This window comes from Eschrichtius robustus, chromosome 16 (assembly GCF_028021215.1).
Source record: "Eschrichtius robustus isolate mEscRob2 chromosome 16, mEscRob2.pri, whole genome shotgun sequence".
Lineage (NCBI taxonomy): Eukaryota > Metazoa > Chordata > Mammalia > Artiodactyla > Eschrichtiidae > Eschrichtius > Eschrichtius robustus.
This window is the reverse complement of record NC_090839.1, coordinates 23,772,195-23,789,814: the sequence shown is the minus strand read 5'-3', so window position 1 is coordinate 23,789,814 and position 17,620 is coordinate 23,772,195. Positions and strand designations below refer to the sequence as shown.

The following is a 17,620-nucleotide window of genomic DNA, read 5'->3' as shown; positions in this document are numbered from 1 at the left end:
GTGAGCGGGGGCTACTCATTGCGGTGGCTTCTCTTGTCGCGGAGCACAGGCTCTAGGTGCATGGGCTTCAGTAGTTGTGGCGCATGGGCTTCAGTAGTTGTGGCTCGCGGGCTGTAGAGCGCAGGCTCAGTAGTTGTGGCACACGGGCTTAGTTGCTCCGCGGCGTGTGGGATCTTCCCGGACCAGGGCTCGAACCCGTGTCCCCTGCATTGGCAGGCGGATTCTTAACCACTGCACCACCAGGGAAGCCCCATCTTGGAGATCTTTTTTGGTTTTTTTTAATATATTTATTTATTTATTTATTTTTGGCTGTGTTGGGTCTTCGTTGCTGCACGCGGGCTTTCTCTAGTTGTGGCGAGCGGTGGCTACTCTTTGTTGCGGTCCATGGGCTTCTCATTGCAGTGGCTTCTCTTGTTGCGGAGCACGGGCTCTAGGCACACAGGCTCCAGTAGTTGTGGCAAGTGGGCTCAGTAGTTGTGGCTCGTGGACTCTAGAGCGCAGGCTCAGTAGTTATGGCTCACGGGCTTAGTTGCCCCGCGGCATGTGGAATCTTCCCGGACCAGGGCTCGAACCCGTGTCCCCTGCATTTGGCAGGTGGATTCTTAACCACTGCGCCACCAGGGGAGTCCCGGGAGATCTTTTTAATAATGCTCACAGAAGACCTATTATGTTCCAGGCACTGTGTTAGGCATAGCACATACTTTATCTGTAATGCTTACAGTAGTCCTAGGAGGATTCCAGGAGATTGAGACTTGTCCAAGGTTCTATGGCTGGTCATCCATTTATTTTCTATTGCTGCTCCTGCCCCCAGTCCCGGTTTGAAAGCCCAGAAAAATGTGATCTGTTAATGGAAAGACATGGGCTTTGAATCAGAAACACCTGAGTTCAAATACAAGCTTCAGCCCTTTCCTGGGTGTTAAACTCTGCTTCTCATCTTCTCTCTTAAATAAGGCTAATGACATTTGTCTAGATGTAATGGTTGTAAAGGCTCTCGCTCAGGACCTGGCACAGAGGGACAACAGTGGAAGCCACAGTGTTTTTCTTTCCTGTTTTTCTTAATTCCCCCGTGCATCAGACTAGCCACACAGGAGATTGTGATATACCTCCAGACACCTCCAGCACAACCCTCATGTGTGCAAAGACCCATTAATGTGTTTTCCTGTGCTTTCTCTAACAGATCTGTCTCCTGTGGAGAGATTTAAGGAATTCCAGATCAGGTCATATCCTGTACAGGATTTTAGTTTTCTGAAACTTCTGCATCTCCGGAAAGCCCAGGAGCAACAGGGATCCAGCTTCAGTAGGAAGATTAAAACCTCAGGAAATACTCTCCCGAAGACCTTGGGCTCAAAGATCAAGTAAGCTTTGCCCTTGACAGATAGAAGGGTCCAGATTCTGGTTGAAAAGGGGGGTATAACTTACAGGGCAGAATGTCAGGGATGCCGGGGAGGGGGCGGAGGTAGCAATCACAGCTTGACCCCAAAGGTTGGGATGTGTGCAGAAGGCAGCCTACAGAGGTCCTAGGTTTGATATGGGGGCTGCCTCCCCTGCCTCCAGCTCACAGGGCCCCGTTAGGTGGTGGCTGCTTCCTTCCTCAGGGAACCCATCTGAAGAAGAAGGGGCAGGACACAGTGTTTGGTGATGACATTCTGTCTGTATATCACTGGGCCTTTTTGACTCTGAGCTTCTTTTTTTTTTTTAAACATCTTTATTGGAGTATAATTGCTTTACAATGGTGTGTTGGTTTCTGCTGTATAACAAAGTGAATCAGCTATACATACACATGCATTGAGATCCCCATATCTCCTTGACTCTGAGCTTCTTAAGAAAAGTCTGCTCATTTAAGGGAGGCAGTAGATAAGTGCTTTGGAGTCAGTCCAATCTGGGTTCAAATCCTGGCTTGGCCACTTATTTTAGCTCTGTGTCCCTGTGCAAGGGACTTGACCTCTCTAAGCCTCAGTTTCCTGGTGTGTAGCTAACAGCACCTAAGTCTCAGGTTTGTTGTAAACCAGCAGTTAAATGAGATAATGATAATTATAGCTAACACTTATGGAAATGACTCTGCGCCTGGTACTGGATTATCTAATTTAATTCTCCCAACAACCCTGCAAGGTAAGTACTGCTATTATCACTCACATCTTCCAGGTGAGAAAACCAAGGTACAGGGAGAGATTAAGTTACTTATTCAAGGTCACACAGATAGAAAGTGGCAGAGTCAGGATTCAGACCTGAGCAGCTTGTTAGGGCTCAGTCTTGCTATCTGGTATGATCGTCATGACAGAAACAAGGTGGATGTACAATGAAGGCTGTGCTTTTTGCCTTTCCTGGAGAGGAAGGGACACTGACCTAGAGGCAGCTCAGTGCCCGCCCCTTCATTACATATGAAGTGAAAATATCCTACTAATTATGGCATCAGTGTCACAATCTCCCTGGCGCCCTGGGTACCACTTCACTGGAATCCTTTGCCTGTTAACATTTCCAGCCTGCTTGCCTCCATAATGAGCACCCCGTGGTTGCTTTGTTGTTTCTACCTCTGATGGATACTCTTTCCAAAGGATCCAGTGTTTGAAATCCCATTCCTAGTTCTTCTGAAGGTAGAGATGGAACAGACTTAGTTTCTCTGCTGTAAATAGTGAGGGAAAAGGGGACAGGCTGTCCCCACAGTAAAAAATAAAAGACATATGCTGGGCATGTCCTGGGAGGCAAGAATGGAAGCCTACCTTGTGTATATATTGGGTGAGTTCAGCTATGTTCTCAGCTGATGAATAATCTTTTCCCTGCCTCTAATCCAGATAGCATATTTTGTCTCTTCCTTCTACCTAGCCTGAGACCAAAGAAAGTACAACAGGATTGCCTGTGTAAAAATCACTCCAACGTGAACAAAGTACCGAGTCTACAGATCACCCAGGGAAACCCGTTTTTGTAAACAAACAAATGAAGCCATCTCTTCTCTGCCTGCCTGTCAAGAAGAGCCCCAACCTCTGCTGTGTCCCCAGGGGGACAGAGCTTACGCTTTCTCAAAGTAGCCTGTTCCATTTTTAGACAGCTCTGACTTAGAAATCCCTTCCTCGTGCTGAGCATTAAGTCAGCCAGCCTAGACTTCTCACCCATCAGGCCTGGCTCAGCTGCATGTCTTCTCCCTATTAAACCTCTCCAAGTCCTGACAGTCGGTCTGTCCTGGGGCTTGATTTTCTGTTTTCTCACCACCTGGGAGAAGGGAGGGATGATCTCAATATGCAGTTGAGTGGGGGCTGCTTATCCAGGGCTTCATGAACTGGCTGTGTTACAAATGAGTTATCTTTAACAAGGTGTCAAATTTCAGATCCAGGTGTCCTCATTTCATCGAGTGTCCCATGATTGATACGAAGTATGGTGATCTCCCCAAGGAGGCTGCAGTGGGGGCCTACATGAAGATCCACACCGTGGAGCAAGGAGAAATCTTGGTAAGTGTGCAGAGAGCCTTGTTCACAATAGAGTATGTAACACGGAGGGCTGGGGGTGCTAAGTAATGAGAGTAAATGTTTAAAATCATCCTGTTCTAAATTCGGTGATATTAAGGAATGTTGTTGATTTTTTTAAGATATGATAATGGTATTGTGGTTATGTTTTTTAGCGTCCTTATGGGACTTCCCTGGCGGTCCAGTGGTTAAGATTCCACACTTCCATTGCAGGGGGCATGGGTTCTATCCCTGGTTGGGGAACTGAGATCCCACATGCCACGCAGGGCAGCCATAAATAAATAAATAAATAATAAAGAGTCCTTATATTTAGGAGATACATATCCAAATATTTACAGATAAAATGATGTGACATCTGGGACTTGCTTTAAAATAATCCAGGAACAAGGCAAGGATGTCCCTTCTCACTACTCCTATTCAACATTGTTTTGGAAGTCCTAGTTAGTGCATTAAGAAAAGGAAATTAAACACATACAGATTGGGAAGGAAAAAATATAGCTGTCTTTGTTTGCAGATGACATGATTGTCTATATAGACAATTATAAAGAATCAAAAAAACAAAACAACAACAACAACAAAAAAGAACAAATAAAATTTCCTGGAACTAATAAATGATTATAGCAAGGTCACAGGGTATAAGGCAATGAAAAATTGTAATTTGAAATAAAAAACACAGTGTCATTTACAATAGTAACAAAAAATGAAATACTTAGGTATAAATCTAACAAAATATGTTCAGGATCTCTATGCAGAAAACTATATAACTATAATGAAAAAATTCAAAGAAGATTTAAATAAATGGAGAAATATTCTATGTTCGTGGATTGGAAGACTCAGTATTGTTAACATGTCAGTTTATCCCAACTTGATGTGTAGATTCAATGCAATCCCAATCAAAATCCCAGCAAGTTATTTTGTGGATATTGAAAAACTGATGCTAAAATTTCTATGGAAAGGTGAATATAAACAAACTGATAAATCCATACAATGAAATATTATTTGGCAATAAAAAGAAATTAGCTAGGAAACCATGAAAAGACATGGCAAAATTAAATGAATATTTCTTTTTTTTTGGCTGCACCAAGTATGGCTTGTGGGATCTTAGTGCCCCAACCAGGGACTGAACCCGGCCCCAGCAGTGAAAGCCCAGAATCCTAACCACTGGACCACCAGGGAATTCCCTAAATGAATATTTCTAAGGGAAAGAAGCCAGTATGAAAAGATTAAGTATTGTATGATTCTAATTATGTGACGTTTTGGAAAAGGCAAAAAAATGGAGATAGTAAAATGGTCACCAGAGGTTTGGAATTCAGGAGGAGGGATAAATAAGTAAAGCACAGGGGATTTTTAGGGCAATAAAATTACTCTATAATTACTGTAATGGTGGATACAAAACATTAAGCATTTGTCAAAACCCGTGGAACTTTACAGCACAGAGTGTACCTTAATGTATGCAATTTGTAACAACAACAAAAATCATTTAGGAGGTGGGGAGGGGGATCCCCCAGGAAGAAATGCAGACTGAGGAGAGAATCTAACAATATTACAAATCTATGAAACAACTTCAGTGAAAAGGATGGGAGAGAAAGGTGCTGACCTAAGTAACGTTGGAGATGAGTGGAGTCTCTAAGACTGAAAACAAAAGGAACTGCACATGAGCATTGTACTCTATGACAAAGTTTTTTCCGTGGGTGTGTGGATTAACAATTCTGATACTGCTATACGTGTATACTGAAATGTATCAATTAAGTAAATGAATGGCAGAGGGTAGGAGCCAGGTTTTTCACCATTGGAGTAGAAATATACAGATATGCAAGGGGAGGAGGCTAGAATGATCCATGCGGTAATGGGTTAGAGTTGCAGACATCATGTGAACTTATGTCTATCTTAATATAGATACAGATGGTTCCATAAAGAAATATGTATAGATATATGTATAAACATGTATCTTTTGCTCTGTTAGCCAACAGGGCCTAAAAGAAATGACACAGCAGTAGCAAAGAGCACACATAGCGCCCAGATCCTGGTTCCTAATACCATTCTTCAAGAGAAACAAGGGCTCTTTGGTTGAGTCTAGAACCAGGACAAGATATATACGAGTGAGCCTGGAGCCTTTTGTAGTGCCAGGAAGTAAGGATGTGCTGGGGAGAAAATCCCTACATTGATGGGAGTGGGCATATCAAAGGAACACAGGGGCCAACTGAAAGAGCTCCCAGTGGCCAAAGCTGGAACAATCTGAACAACTAAATAAAGTAGTATTGGATTATAACCCAAAGTACAAAATAAACATCTGTAAGTACATACTGATATAATGCATAAATAATGAATAAATTAATAAACAGGGGAGAAAAGACAAATCTCCCATGCAGAAGAATTCCAAATAATTTATGTAGACACTCTGCCCTAAAAGAGAGGGTATATAACTCACCGCTCCTTAGGTGTGGGCTGCACATTGTGACTTCCTTCCAAAGAGTACATGATAGAAAGGAGGAAAAAAAGAATAATTTCACAGAGGAAAAACCATTGAGTGAGCAGTGCTTCCTCACTCAGGTGATCAAGGCCAAGATCAACAGTAATAAATCATGCTGATAGTATGTCCCCTTAATATGAGATGATAAAAGTGGGATGTGGTGTGATGAAAATGGCATGCTGCGGTCCTCTTCCCAATAACCCATAACCCCAGTCTAATTGTGAGAAAAATCAGACAAATTCTAATAGTGGGGCGACCCAAGAAATACCTGACCGGTACTCCTCAAAACTGTCAAGATCATCATGAACAAGGTTAAGTCTGAGAAAGTGCCACAGCCAAGAGGAGCCTAAAGGGACATGACAATTAAATGTAATGCTGTGTCCTGGATAGGACTGTGGAAGAGAAAAAGGAAATCCAAATAACTCGTTGGCATCAGTTATTGATTATGTATCCATATTAGTTCATTAATTGTAACAAAGGTATCACAGTTAATGTGAGATCTTAACAGGAAACCGAGGGCAGGGTATATGGGAACTCTGTACTATCTTCTCAATTTTTCTGTTAAATCTAAAACTGTTCTAAAGAAGAGTCTATTCATGAAGTCATTACAGTGACTGTGACTGTGAACTTGTATATTTTCCTCAGTGATCTATATGCATCTCTATAGTAGGGATTGTCTCAGAACCCAGCACAGAGACTGTCAGTTATTAAAATTTCAATAAATATATGTACATGAATAGAGAGAGTTCCATTACTCATGGAAATCTGGTAAATGTATGTCAGGAGCTCACAGAGCCAGAATCTGAATCTGAAACCTGAATCTGAAAGTGTTGAACAATAAGAAAAAATAAAGGACATACAAAAGGAAAAAAAAGAAGTCTATTAAAAAGTAATTATCCATGGGACTTCCCCGGTGGTGCAGTGGTTAAGAATCCGCCTGCCAATGCAGGGGACATGGGTTCGATCCCTGGTCCAGGAAGATCCCACATGCTGCGGAGCAGCTAAGCCTACGTGCCATAACTACTGAGCCTGCGCTCTAGAGCCCGCTCGCCGCAACTAGAGAAAGTGTGCTCACAGCAACGAAGACCCAATGCAGCCAAAAATAAATAAATAAAATTAATTAATTAATTTTTTAAAAAAGTAATTATCCAGGGGCATCCCTGGTTGTCCAGTGGTTAAGACTTCGCCTTCCAATGCAGGGGCTGCGGGTTCGATCCTCGGGGAGCTAAGATCCCACATGCCTCGCAGCCAAAAAACCAAAACATTAAACAGAAACAGTATTGTAACAAATTCAGTAAAGACTTTAAAAATGGTTCCCTTAAAAAAAAATCTTAAAAAAAAAAGTAATTATCCAATAGTGGAGGGGGGATGTATGGGTGAAACAAGCTTGGCCATGAGTTGACCACTGTGGGGGCTGGGCCATAGGTGCTGGCGCTGGGTGGGCGGGTGAGCTGTACGGGGAGGGCACGAGGCCTCCTGGTGGGTAGCGATGCGCCTCAGTCTTCCTGGAGGTGGGGGGACTGTCTTCTGAGGTGTAGTCCTCGTTGTTGCCATGAATCTCCAGGGTCCTCACCCCGTGCTGTGCGGAGCTCTTAGCGCTCCTGCTCTGGCCTGTGCGCCCCCCGAGGCAGGGAGGTCAGCCCAGCACTGTCTGGGGCCCCAGGCCCTAGCACAGCCCTCGGTCAATACCGAGCGAATATTGCCGAGCTTTTCAGCAGCTCTTACTTTTGCTCAGTAAAACTCTGCCTCCTACAATTTCTAACTAGCTCCGACCCCCGCTTACCCATCCCCCCAAGAACAAACAGAAATCAGCTTCCTTGCCACGTGGTGGCCTCTTAGGTATTTAAAGAATGCTGTTTTGTTTTTCATTCAGCATCTGTGCCCCGTTAATTATTTTCTTACGCAGGGAAAACATTCCTCCATTCCTTCAGTCTTCATGTGATATAGTTTCCAGCCTTCTCACTTCCATTTCCCTGCAGTTTCAGTGTCTCAGAGTGAGGTGCTCAGTACTGGACACAGGCCACCTGAGGCCAGGCACCTGCCGTGCATGCAGCCTCGTGGGCTGCCCGCGGAGGAGCCGGGATGCCTGGCGCCCTGGGTGCATGGAGCAACCACAGGGCAGACAAGGCGTTGCCCACTCTGGTGGAGAGTGACAGGAGCGGGAGGCTGTGGAAGATGGAACAAGAGGGACTTGGGACTTGATTCTCTAAGCAATCCTGGAAGGCTCGGAGCAAGGCCCTGACTGCCTCATTCACCGCACAGGACCCAGGGCAGAGAAACTCCCACCACCAGATATTCATTAACATGATCCTGTTGAAGAAAATGCCTGTGATGTGCCTTTGGTAAAATTCTATTCTTCCTGCTTTCAAGGCCCTGGCTTCATTTGCAGGAGAATGAATGGTAACAGCTGTGACTGTATTCACCTACCAGGAGGTAGGAGATCACATTTTCCTTTGGAGGCAGGAGTGTAGAGCTGAGTCGGCACTGGAAACAGCAGAGCTTGGGGCCTGGAGTAAAGAGACCCAGCTTTTGAGCCAGGGCGTGTAGGGGAACCAGCTTCTCCAGGGAACAGGTGGACTGAGGCCTCAGACGTGGTCAAGACTGGGCAGAGCAGCAGGGAGATGGCAGATGGGCCACCTCACATCTTTTAATTTTTGCTTCTAATTAGCTTGCTGTGTGGCCTTGGGCAAATCACTTTACCTCTCTGAATCTGTACCCTCATCAGAAAATGAGGACATTCACCTGGGTGAGCTGCCGACTCTAATGTTCTATGATTCCGTTGGAGCATTCACTTAGCAGATATTTCTTGAGGTTCTATCATGCTCCAAACATGGCCCAAGGTGCCAGTGTGGGTGAGTAAACTGACATTATTCTTGCCCTTATGGGGCTAATGATCTAGTCTGGAGACAGACAGTAAACAGATAAAGCAGCAAACACACAGAAAGTTTTAAATTGCTGTTGGGAATGGAACAGAAAGCTGCGTTGAAGGGGGTGGTCTTCCTAAACGGAGTGGTCAGGGAAGGCTGCTCTGAGGCAGCGATGTTTAAGCTGGGACCTGAATGACAAAAAGGAATAAACTACAGACAACCTGGGGGGAAGAGTGTTCCAGACAGAGGAAGAGCAGTTTGAGCCTGAGGCGGGAAGCAGCTTGGCATGTTGAGGGGACTGGAAGGGAGGGCAGCATGGCTGGAACAGAGTAAACGAGGCAGGAGCCTCACAAGGGTGAGATAGCCAAAGCCTCGGTGGCCACAATGAAGAGTTCTGTTTTATCCTGGGCGCTTTGGGAAGCTACTTGAAGACCTGACTCCGGCTGGAACGTGTGGGGTGGACTGGAGGTGGATAACAGGGCCTGCTGACGGTGCTGCCCTCAGTGAGGCCCTGGACAGATGGCTGGTTCAAATCCCGGCTCCACCACTTTCTGTCCTGTCACCTCGGGCAGGTTAGTTAACTTTGTGCCTCAGTTTCCTCGGAGTGTAGTGGTTAAAAGCATGGACTCTAAAGACAGGCCCATCCGAGTTCAAATCCTAGCTTTATTGCTTCCGTGCTGTATGATGTTGGACAAGTTTCTTAACCTCATCAGCATCCTCTGTAAAATGATGATCATAAAAGGACTCACCGCATGGGGTTCTAGCGAGGGTTCCATGAGCTAACACACCCCAAAGCTACAAGAGGGCCTGGGATTTAGTGAAGGCTCGTTAAACATTAGCTGGTGCTGTCATCACCGTCATCATCATCATCATCATCATCATCATCATCGTCGTCGTCATCATCATTGTTATTGTAATTATAAGTTACATGACCTTTGACAAGTAAATTTCCTTTTTTGAACCTTGTTTTCCACATCTGAGGCTGAGAATCCCTATATCCCCAGGTGGTTGTGAGGATTACATCTACACGCATGTTTCTCCCACACAGTAGGAGCTGACTAAAGAGCAGCCATCTGGCTTCTGTGCCAGGCCTGGCGCTGGTCAGAGGGGCCTTTGCACCCATCGCACTGAGCACAGCTAAAGTGTGAGGAGCTTCGCGTCTCCCAGAGCATCCTCACACACACCACCTTGTTGGGACCCTCAACAGCTTCATAAGAAAGATAACACCTCTCCATTCCAGTCTTACCAAGGAAAGACAAGGCCAGGGCTCAGAGTAGATGGTCATTCTTCAAGGTCCGGAACCCAAACAGTGGTGGTGGTGTGGGTGAGGGTGGGGAAGGGGAAGCTGTTCCAAACCTTACTTCACATCTCCTTTCAAACTGAGAATCCTTCAGAGACATGCAGGGCAGGTATTCTCACCTCTGTTTCACAGGTGAGCAAACAGTGGCCCAGGGACGTATAACTTTGCCCAAAGTCGCATGACAAGTAAACATATGGATCTTTCTTCCGAAGCCAGGATTATTCTCAATCCCACACGGCCTCCATAGAGCAGAGCTCTTGGTTTATGGCTGATGTCTTCTTAAGCTCAAGACAGCTGGGCATTGTAGGCTCTGGACCATTGACCTCCCCTCCCCTCTTTGCCTGAGTCTTAATAGCCGAGAGGCTGAGTGAGCCCTGGATTGGGGTTTCAGCAGCAAAGACTCTGGTCCCGGCTTTGCCCCATCTCAGAGTGTCTCCTTACAAAGGGGGTTGCACTCTGTAAAGCTGTGCCTGTTGATCTCCATCTCCCTTCCAGATATAACTGAGTAGGAATCCGCGCCAGGGAGCCCGAGGAGCAACGGGAGCTGCACAGGGACTGCCAGTGGCCCCAGAGCCTGTGAGGGACGGAAGGAACTAAGGCGACACACGCTTATGAAGGAAGCCCTGGACGAAAGGGTGAGGGAGGGTGTGGCAGCTGTAAAAGGGAAGGTGTAGAAGAGGAGGATGAGCAGTCTGTCATAGTCCTGAGGAAGAGAAGACGGGCTGGCCTGGCACAAAGAAGAGTCGAGACCGGACACCGGGGAAAGCTTGTAAAATGCCGTCGCCCGGCAAGCGACTGTGCGAGTGCGACTCTTGCAGAGCCTGCTGCCCGTGGGCAGGACAGCTGACAAAGTGCCTTGAGGGCTCTTCTAATGTGAGGTGCCCGAGGACTTTGATGTCATTAGCAAAGAGAGTTGGGGACTTCTCCCCGTCACTTGCTGAATGACCCCAGATGGATTCACCTCCTGTTCGGGGCCTTGTTTTGCCTACCCTGAAAATCTGCTTGTACAAGTGGACGGTCTCAAACTTTCTGGGGCTTCTTTTTTCTAGGGCCTTCACCAGATCCTCCTCCCGGAGAGCCAGCATGACACTCGGCCCTTGATCCTGGTGAGCCTGGGAGCTGAGGTGATACGGGTTAGGAAAGAGAAGTTTTGTGAACTGATTGACAGTAAGACAATAGAAAAATTGTCGAAGTTCGAGATCAAATACCCCAGGTCAGTGCTGGAAATGTGCGTACCTTCCACCAGATCAAATGAACAATTTTTTTGCCTCTTATTTTGGTAAAAGAAACAAAAAAGTGATGATACCTAAAGCTGACACTGGTGGAATGAACTGGTAATTGTTGGTACACTTGAAATTGGCTCAATCCTTTTGATAATAATTTTAGATAATAATGTTTCAAGGGCCACAAAACTGTTCCTACCCTTTGAAGCAATGGTCTACCTGTGAATTTATCTGTATGTAACTAAATTATAAGGAAAGCTACATACACTAAGATGTTCGTAGCCTCCATATTCATAATAGAAAAACAACCACCTTTACCCACATGTGTTACACCAGGGGGATAGTTTAGAAAACTGTGGTACATTCCCTTGATAGAAAGTAACTTTTATTTAAAAATCATAAGTAAATGAGTGATAAAATGCTACAAGAAAAGGATAGGGTACAAAATTGTATATATTCATACTATGACTATGCCTTTGTAAAACACTTACATGAGAAAAATCTAGAAGGAAAATGAGCAAAAATGATAATATCTGTGGTATTGCCCAATTTGTAATAGTCATTCTCTCTGGAAGGTCGGACTAAAAGGGACTTTCTGGTTATAGTTATATATTCCTCTGATGTTTAATTGGTTTTGCAGTGAGTATGCATTTCTTTTATGAGGGAAAAAAAAAGATATACTTTTTAAAGTTGTTGTCAGGGTAGTGGCATTCCAAGTGGGGTTTTTTCCCTTTATTCTCCAAATGTTTGTTAATGATGATATATTACTTTTATAATTAAAAAAATATTTATCTTGAAAGATTTGATAAAAAAGATTTCTTTTGATATTTCCCTAGTTTCCAAATTTTCCGGAGTGAATACTTCTTTTAATTTATTTTATTTATTTATTTTTGGCTGAGTTGGGTCTTCGTTGCTGCGCGCAGGCTTTCTCTAGTTGCGGTGAGTGGGGGCTACTCTCTGTTGCGGTGCACGGGCTTCTCATTGCGGTGGCTTCTCTTGTTGCAGAGCATGGGCTCTAGGTGCGCAGGCTCAGTAGTTGTGGCTCGCGGGCTCTGGAGCGCAGGCTCCGTAGTTGTGGCGAACGGGCTTAGTTGCTCCGCGGCATGTGGGATCCTCCTGGACCAGGGATCGAACCCATGTCCCCTGCATTGGCAGGCGGACTCTCAACCACTGCGCCACCAGGGAAGCCCCAGAGTGAATACTTTTATAGTGTGGAAAAAAACCTAATTTTTAGGTAAAAACGAATTTATTGTCTGGACCACTGGTCACAAAACTGTTTTGATCTAACACCACTATTACTAAAGAGTGTTTGAGTGTATACCCGCTAGAATATGTATGTGATATAAATAATATATGTTATTTAATTTATTTTTATTTATTATGTCCATATATTGCTATACGAATATATCATATATTTTATAAACATGCAACAAATAGATCTTTAGAAAGAATAAGACAAAGATAAATATAAATGAAGTCCTACTGTTTTCTTCACACAGCCCAGTGGATCTCATTCACCTCCCTGGCTGACACCCTCACCCCCACTTTGGGATCCCCAGCCGAGACTCCTGTAGCCGTCTTACCGCTGGTCCCCTGCCTCGGTCTCTCCCTGCCAGATCCTTTCTGCGTACTTTGCTCTTGCTAAAACCCAAATCTGGCCGTGTTAAACTCCCGCTTAAAACCTTTCAGTGGTATCTCACTGCCTGTAGGATACAGTGCAGATTCAATGCCACGTAAATGGCCCTTCATTTTCTGACCCTTCAACTCCCCTGCAGCACCTCCTGCCACCTCTAACCCACTCCAGCAACCCAGGCAGATTGCCTCCTGGACCTGCACATACTTGCCTTTGCCAGTGCAGGCCCTCTGCCTGCAATGCCATCCCTCAATCCTGCTCCCCTACCCTTTATTTTCTGATAAATTTCTTCTCATTCTTTAAGGTTCATCTCCTCCAGAAAACCTTTCATGGCTGACCCCAGGCTGGGCTAAGTACACCTTTCTGTGCACTCATAATCCTCCCTACGTAGCTCTCACAGTGGCCACACCACGTTATATTACAGCTGTTTAGAGCTGTGTAGTTTTCGCACAGTTCTTTCCCCACCACTTGGTTAATTGCTTCGTGAACGCAGGGATTGGGCTTTATCCGCTTTTCATCTCTAGCACCTGTACAGTACCTGGCACATGGTAGGTGTGTGATAAACGTTGGGCGAGTGCATGAATAAATGGGACACACTCATTAGGGAAAACTGGAAAATGCTGAACATTTAAGAAGGTGAAGACCTTCTTAAATGCATTTGCATTCCTCCAACAATCTCAATTAGCATTTTATGTATTTCCTTTCAGTATTTATTTTTTACCGCATGGCTGTGTACCAAATAGGTACTTATCATTCAGGCACACAAAGCTTCATAATGGAGATCATACTGATTGTACAATTTTGCATCCTCCCTCCTTTTTCTTTTCTTGTGGTGATGCTGTGATCAGACATCGTTTTGTGGGCAGGTGTGTGGGAAGCAAGGGATTTCTGTGGTTGAGAAAGAGGAGGCGTGAAGGCAAGCAAATCTGTAGAGTTGCTTCAGCCGTGTCCAATAAGCACATGAAAGAATTTGACATGGGATCTATATGACCTTGGATAAGTCATTTTCCCTCCTCTAGGCTTCAGACTCCAATCTACAAAACAAGAAAATTAGACTAGAACAGTGTTTCCCGAAGTATGGATCATATTCACAGAAGGCTTACAAGATGACTTTAGGTGGGACGCGGATTGTAAACAGCTATGTATTTATTCTAGTGTGAACTAGAAAAACATGACTAGCTCACTAAACCCATGATTTGACAAACTTGTTGCTTAGAACAAAGCCAAAGTAAATACTTAAGTAAAAGAAACTAAGTAGAATTAAAAAAAGATCATTAATAAAAGAACAGATGATATGTAGCTATGGTCCAAATTGGGGCAGTTTTGTGAAAAAAAAAAAAAAAAAAAAAAGAAAGTTGGGAAACACTGGTGGTTCCTTGCAGTTCAGCGATGCCCCAATTCTCTGATTCCTGCGTACTACCAACATATAAAATAGCTATTTAGAAAATAGCTACTCAAAAAAGGATTTAAGGAGCCTTAGCTTCTCACATAACATCTGGTACATGATGGATGTCAGTTAATGTTGGTTGAATTGAAATTCAGAGAAGGTTTATGTAGACTTGAGGGTGGCAGATGTTTGGGCACTCAGCATCTGTGCTGCCCAGTCAGCACTTTGCTGCAATCGTCTGCAGTGCTGACAGATAGAATTCTCGCTTATTCATTAATTGTTGAACTCATGGTTTTCTAGACTGCTAAAGCAGGCAGAAAATATAACCATTATCTAGCTCAAATGCTCCATGTTTTAATTGAGGACTGTGAGGCCCAGGAAAGGGGACGTGACATCCTGAAGATCACACAGTCAGTCGGTGAGACACCTGTCCTGTGGATGCTACGGGCTAGATTATCTGAAGCCTCTCCCCCATGTAGAATATGAACAGCTGAGTTCACAGGAAAGAAGGGAAATCTCCAAGGGCCCAAATGAAGAGCAGCCTAAAACCAAAGCACAGAGTGTGATCTAGTGCTGGACTGCTGGGCAGGCATGGGGTGGGGTGGTGGCTGAGGGCACCATGGGCTGAAGTGTTGCATCCTGCAAGGACAGATGACACTTTCAGTTCAAGCGAGGCAGAGAGTGGAACTGGGATTGCTGCATGAAGCTGAGGACTTTAGAAGAGCTGCCCCATTTAGTGAAAGACTAGACTAGAAATCAATGTGACCATCGGCATCAGGAGGTTATGTGGAATCTTGTCTGTCTTAACTTAGACTCTGGATCAAAAAAAAAAAAAAAAATCCCTTCATCTGTAAGCACGTGCTTGCCCCCTCATAGGTTTTGGTGAGTTCCTTCGCCCCACTGAGACTTAGTTTCCATGTTTGTGAAATGGGGTGGTCCTGAGGATCAAATGAGTTAACAAGTGTAAAGTGCCTGGTCATGGTAAGTGTGAAGCAGAGTTAGATAGTTATTTATTATGTAAGAAATTGGGAGTTAAAGGGACTTTTTAGTTGGAGACTATCCAGTGGTGTGCTGGGAAATGTTGAACAAGCAGCTCTCTGGGAGGTGGGAGGTACCCTGATTGGAAGTGTTTGCTGGTTTCTGTGGTGCACATACTACCGCCGTGGCCGGTTTTGAGCTACCAACCTGATGTCATCGAGCATGGAGTTGCTCTCGTGAGCTGGTAGGAGCTGACGCTGGCAATGCTGAGACCACCAGGACTAACTTGTAGCCCATTCTGACCTCCAGATTTTATATTAAGTTGATCTCTATGAATCAAAGTTGATTTTGTCCTGGTCAATATAATCTACCCAGAAGAATGCTCTAATGTGTTAGTGATTTATCAGAGTTGCCTCCTTAGGTGAGAGTATAGGTGAGTCAGTGGAAGTTGAGTGTGCCCTTCCCTTGCTGAGGTCTCAGAAGAAAATAAACCAGTGAGTCCTGAGCCCATTCCACCCTCCCCCACTTTCCTCACCCTCACGTGCTGTGAGGGAAGGGGGCAGAGTAGAGCTAGGGCACCAAGACCAGTCCAAGGTAGCTACCAATGGACTTTCTATAGAGTGGCCTTGTCTGGCCATTTCAGATAAACGGAACCATGTATATGTGACTGGCTTCTTAACATAGTGTTTTCAAGGTTCATTCATGTTTTAGCATGTATCAGTACTTCATTCATTTTTATTGTCAAATAATATTCCAGTGCATGGATATACCACTCTTTTATTTACCCATTCATCAGCTGATGGACAGTTGGGTTGTTTCCACTTTTTGGCTATTATGAATAATGCTGCTATGAACATTCTTGTTCAAGTTTTTGTGTGGACATAATGTTTTCATTTCTCTTGGGTATATACCTAGGAGTGGAATTCCTGGGTCATAAGTTAACTGTTTAACCTTTTGAGGAACTGCTAGACTGTTTTCTCAAAGTGGCTGCATCATTTTACATTCCTGGCAGCAATGTATTGGAACCCTCGCTCCAATATCTCCACGTCCCCATTAACACGTATTATTATTTGTCTTTTTAATTATCATCATCCTAGTGGACATAAGTGGTATCTTGTGTGGCTTTGGCTTACATTTCCCTGATGGCTAATGATCACATACGTAATTTAAAATTTTCAGTAGCCACATTATAAGAAATCAAAAGAAACGGGTGAAATTAATTGTAATAATATATTTTATTGAATGCAGTATATCTAAAATGTTATCATTTCAACATGTAATCAACATAAAAATTATTGAGATATTCTCATTCTTTTTTTTGTTGTTCTAAGTCTTTGAAATCTGGTGCGTATTTTACACTCAGAGCACACCTCTAATTCAGATTCACACTTCAGGTACTCAGTAGCCACATGTGGCTCGTGGCCACCACATGGAATAGTGCAGGTCTAGGTGATGAAAGTGCGGAAAGGTAAAGGAGGCAGAGGGAAGAGTCTGGGAAAAGGCGCGGAGGTGGGACAGGGCTCAGTGTGTTCAGGGACTGGAAGGAGGCAGGGCTGGAGGGGCTCGTGTGGGGACCTCAGCATCTGTGCCTTGCCTTCAGCGATGAAGATGTGTGCCAGAAGTTCCTCGAGGAGAACGGCTGGAATGTCTTCCGGAAGGACCTGATGCGGCTGCTGGTGGAGCCTCGCCAGTGTCCACCATTCACCCCAATCCAGCCCAAGAAGAAAGGGATCTACGGCCCCAAGGCTGTGATGCTGGATTTGTGTAGCTTAGACAAGAAGACTAAACCTCGTCATCCCATTTTTATGGCACCCCAGAAACACCTTCCCCCATTGAGGATTGTCCAAGCCATTATAGCACCCCGGTACAAAATCCAAGAACTCCTGCCTCAGTATAAGAATGCAGGGGTCCTTGTTTAGAATCATTAAAAGATGTTGGGTTGACTCTCGTGTTTCCTGAATAACCACCATGGGAGTTGCGGGGCTTACAGTGGGGGATCCTGGGGGCTGAGCCATGGGTCCGGAGAGGTGTTTGGGGCCGCACCTGGGGCACTGTCTCTCTGGACACTTGTGGGACTGAGTAAGGGATGGCTGGGAGGCTGGGTGGGGATGGGTTAATCACTGGAGGTGGCCTCAGAGTGGGAGGGTCTTATCTGAGGAGACGGGTGGGAGACACAGAGGCAAGATGGGGTTGCAAACTCAAATGCCTCGCAAGGCTGGCAGGTCGTCTCAAGGAGTGTAGCAGACGGACTGGGGAGGCGGCAGGGAACGGTGAGGACTGGGGCGCACGTTCCCCATCCAGGTGGGG

At 45.0% G+C, this 17,620-nt stretch overlaps 1 protein-coding gene across 2 annotated transcripts in view; it reads left to right on the top strand.

Moving 5' to 3' along the window:
• The window catches only part of CNBD2 (cyclic nucleotide binding domain containing 2), a 48,311-nt gene extending 31,066 nt beyond the window's left edge, over positions 1-17,245 (top strand). The window contains exons 9-12 of one of the 2 annotated variants that reach the window (XM_068525238.1): positions 1,178-1,355; positions 3,320-3,440; positions 11,154-11,305; positions 16,914-17,245. In XM_068525238.1, the coding sequence (XP_068381339.1) occupies positions 1,178-1,355; positions 3,320-3,440; positions 11,154-11,305; positions 16,914-17,232 (770 nt within the window). In that variant the 3' untranslated portion in view covers positions 17,233-17,245. Of the gene's footprint in view, positions 1-1,177; positions 1,356-3,319; positions 3,441-11,141; positions 11,306-16,913 lie in introns of both variants that reach the window. The other variant, XM_068525237.1, reaches the window with a different exon arrangement.
• The last annotated feature ends 375 nt before the right edge of the window (positions 17,246-17,620 follow it).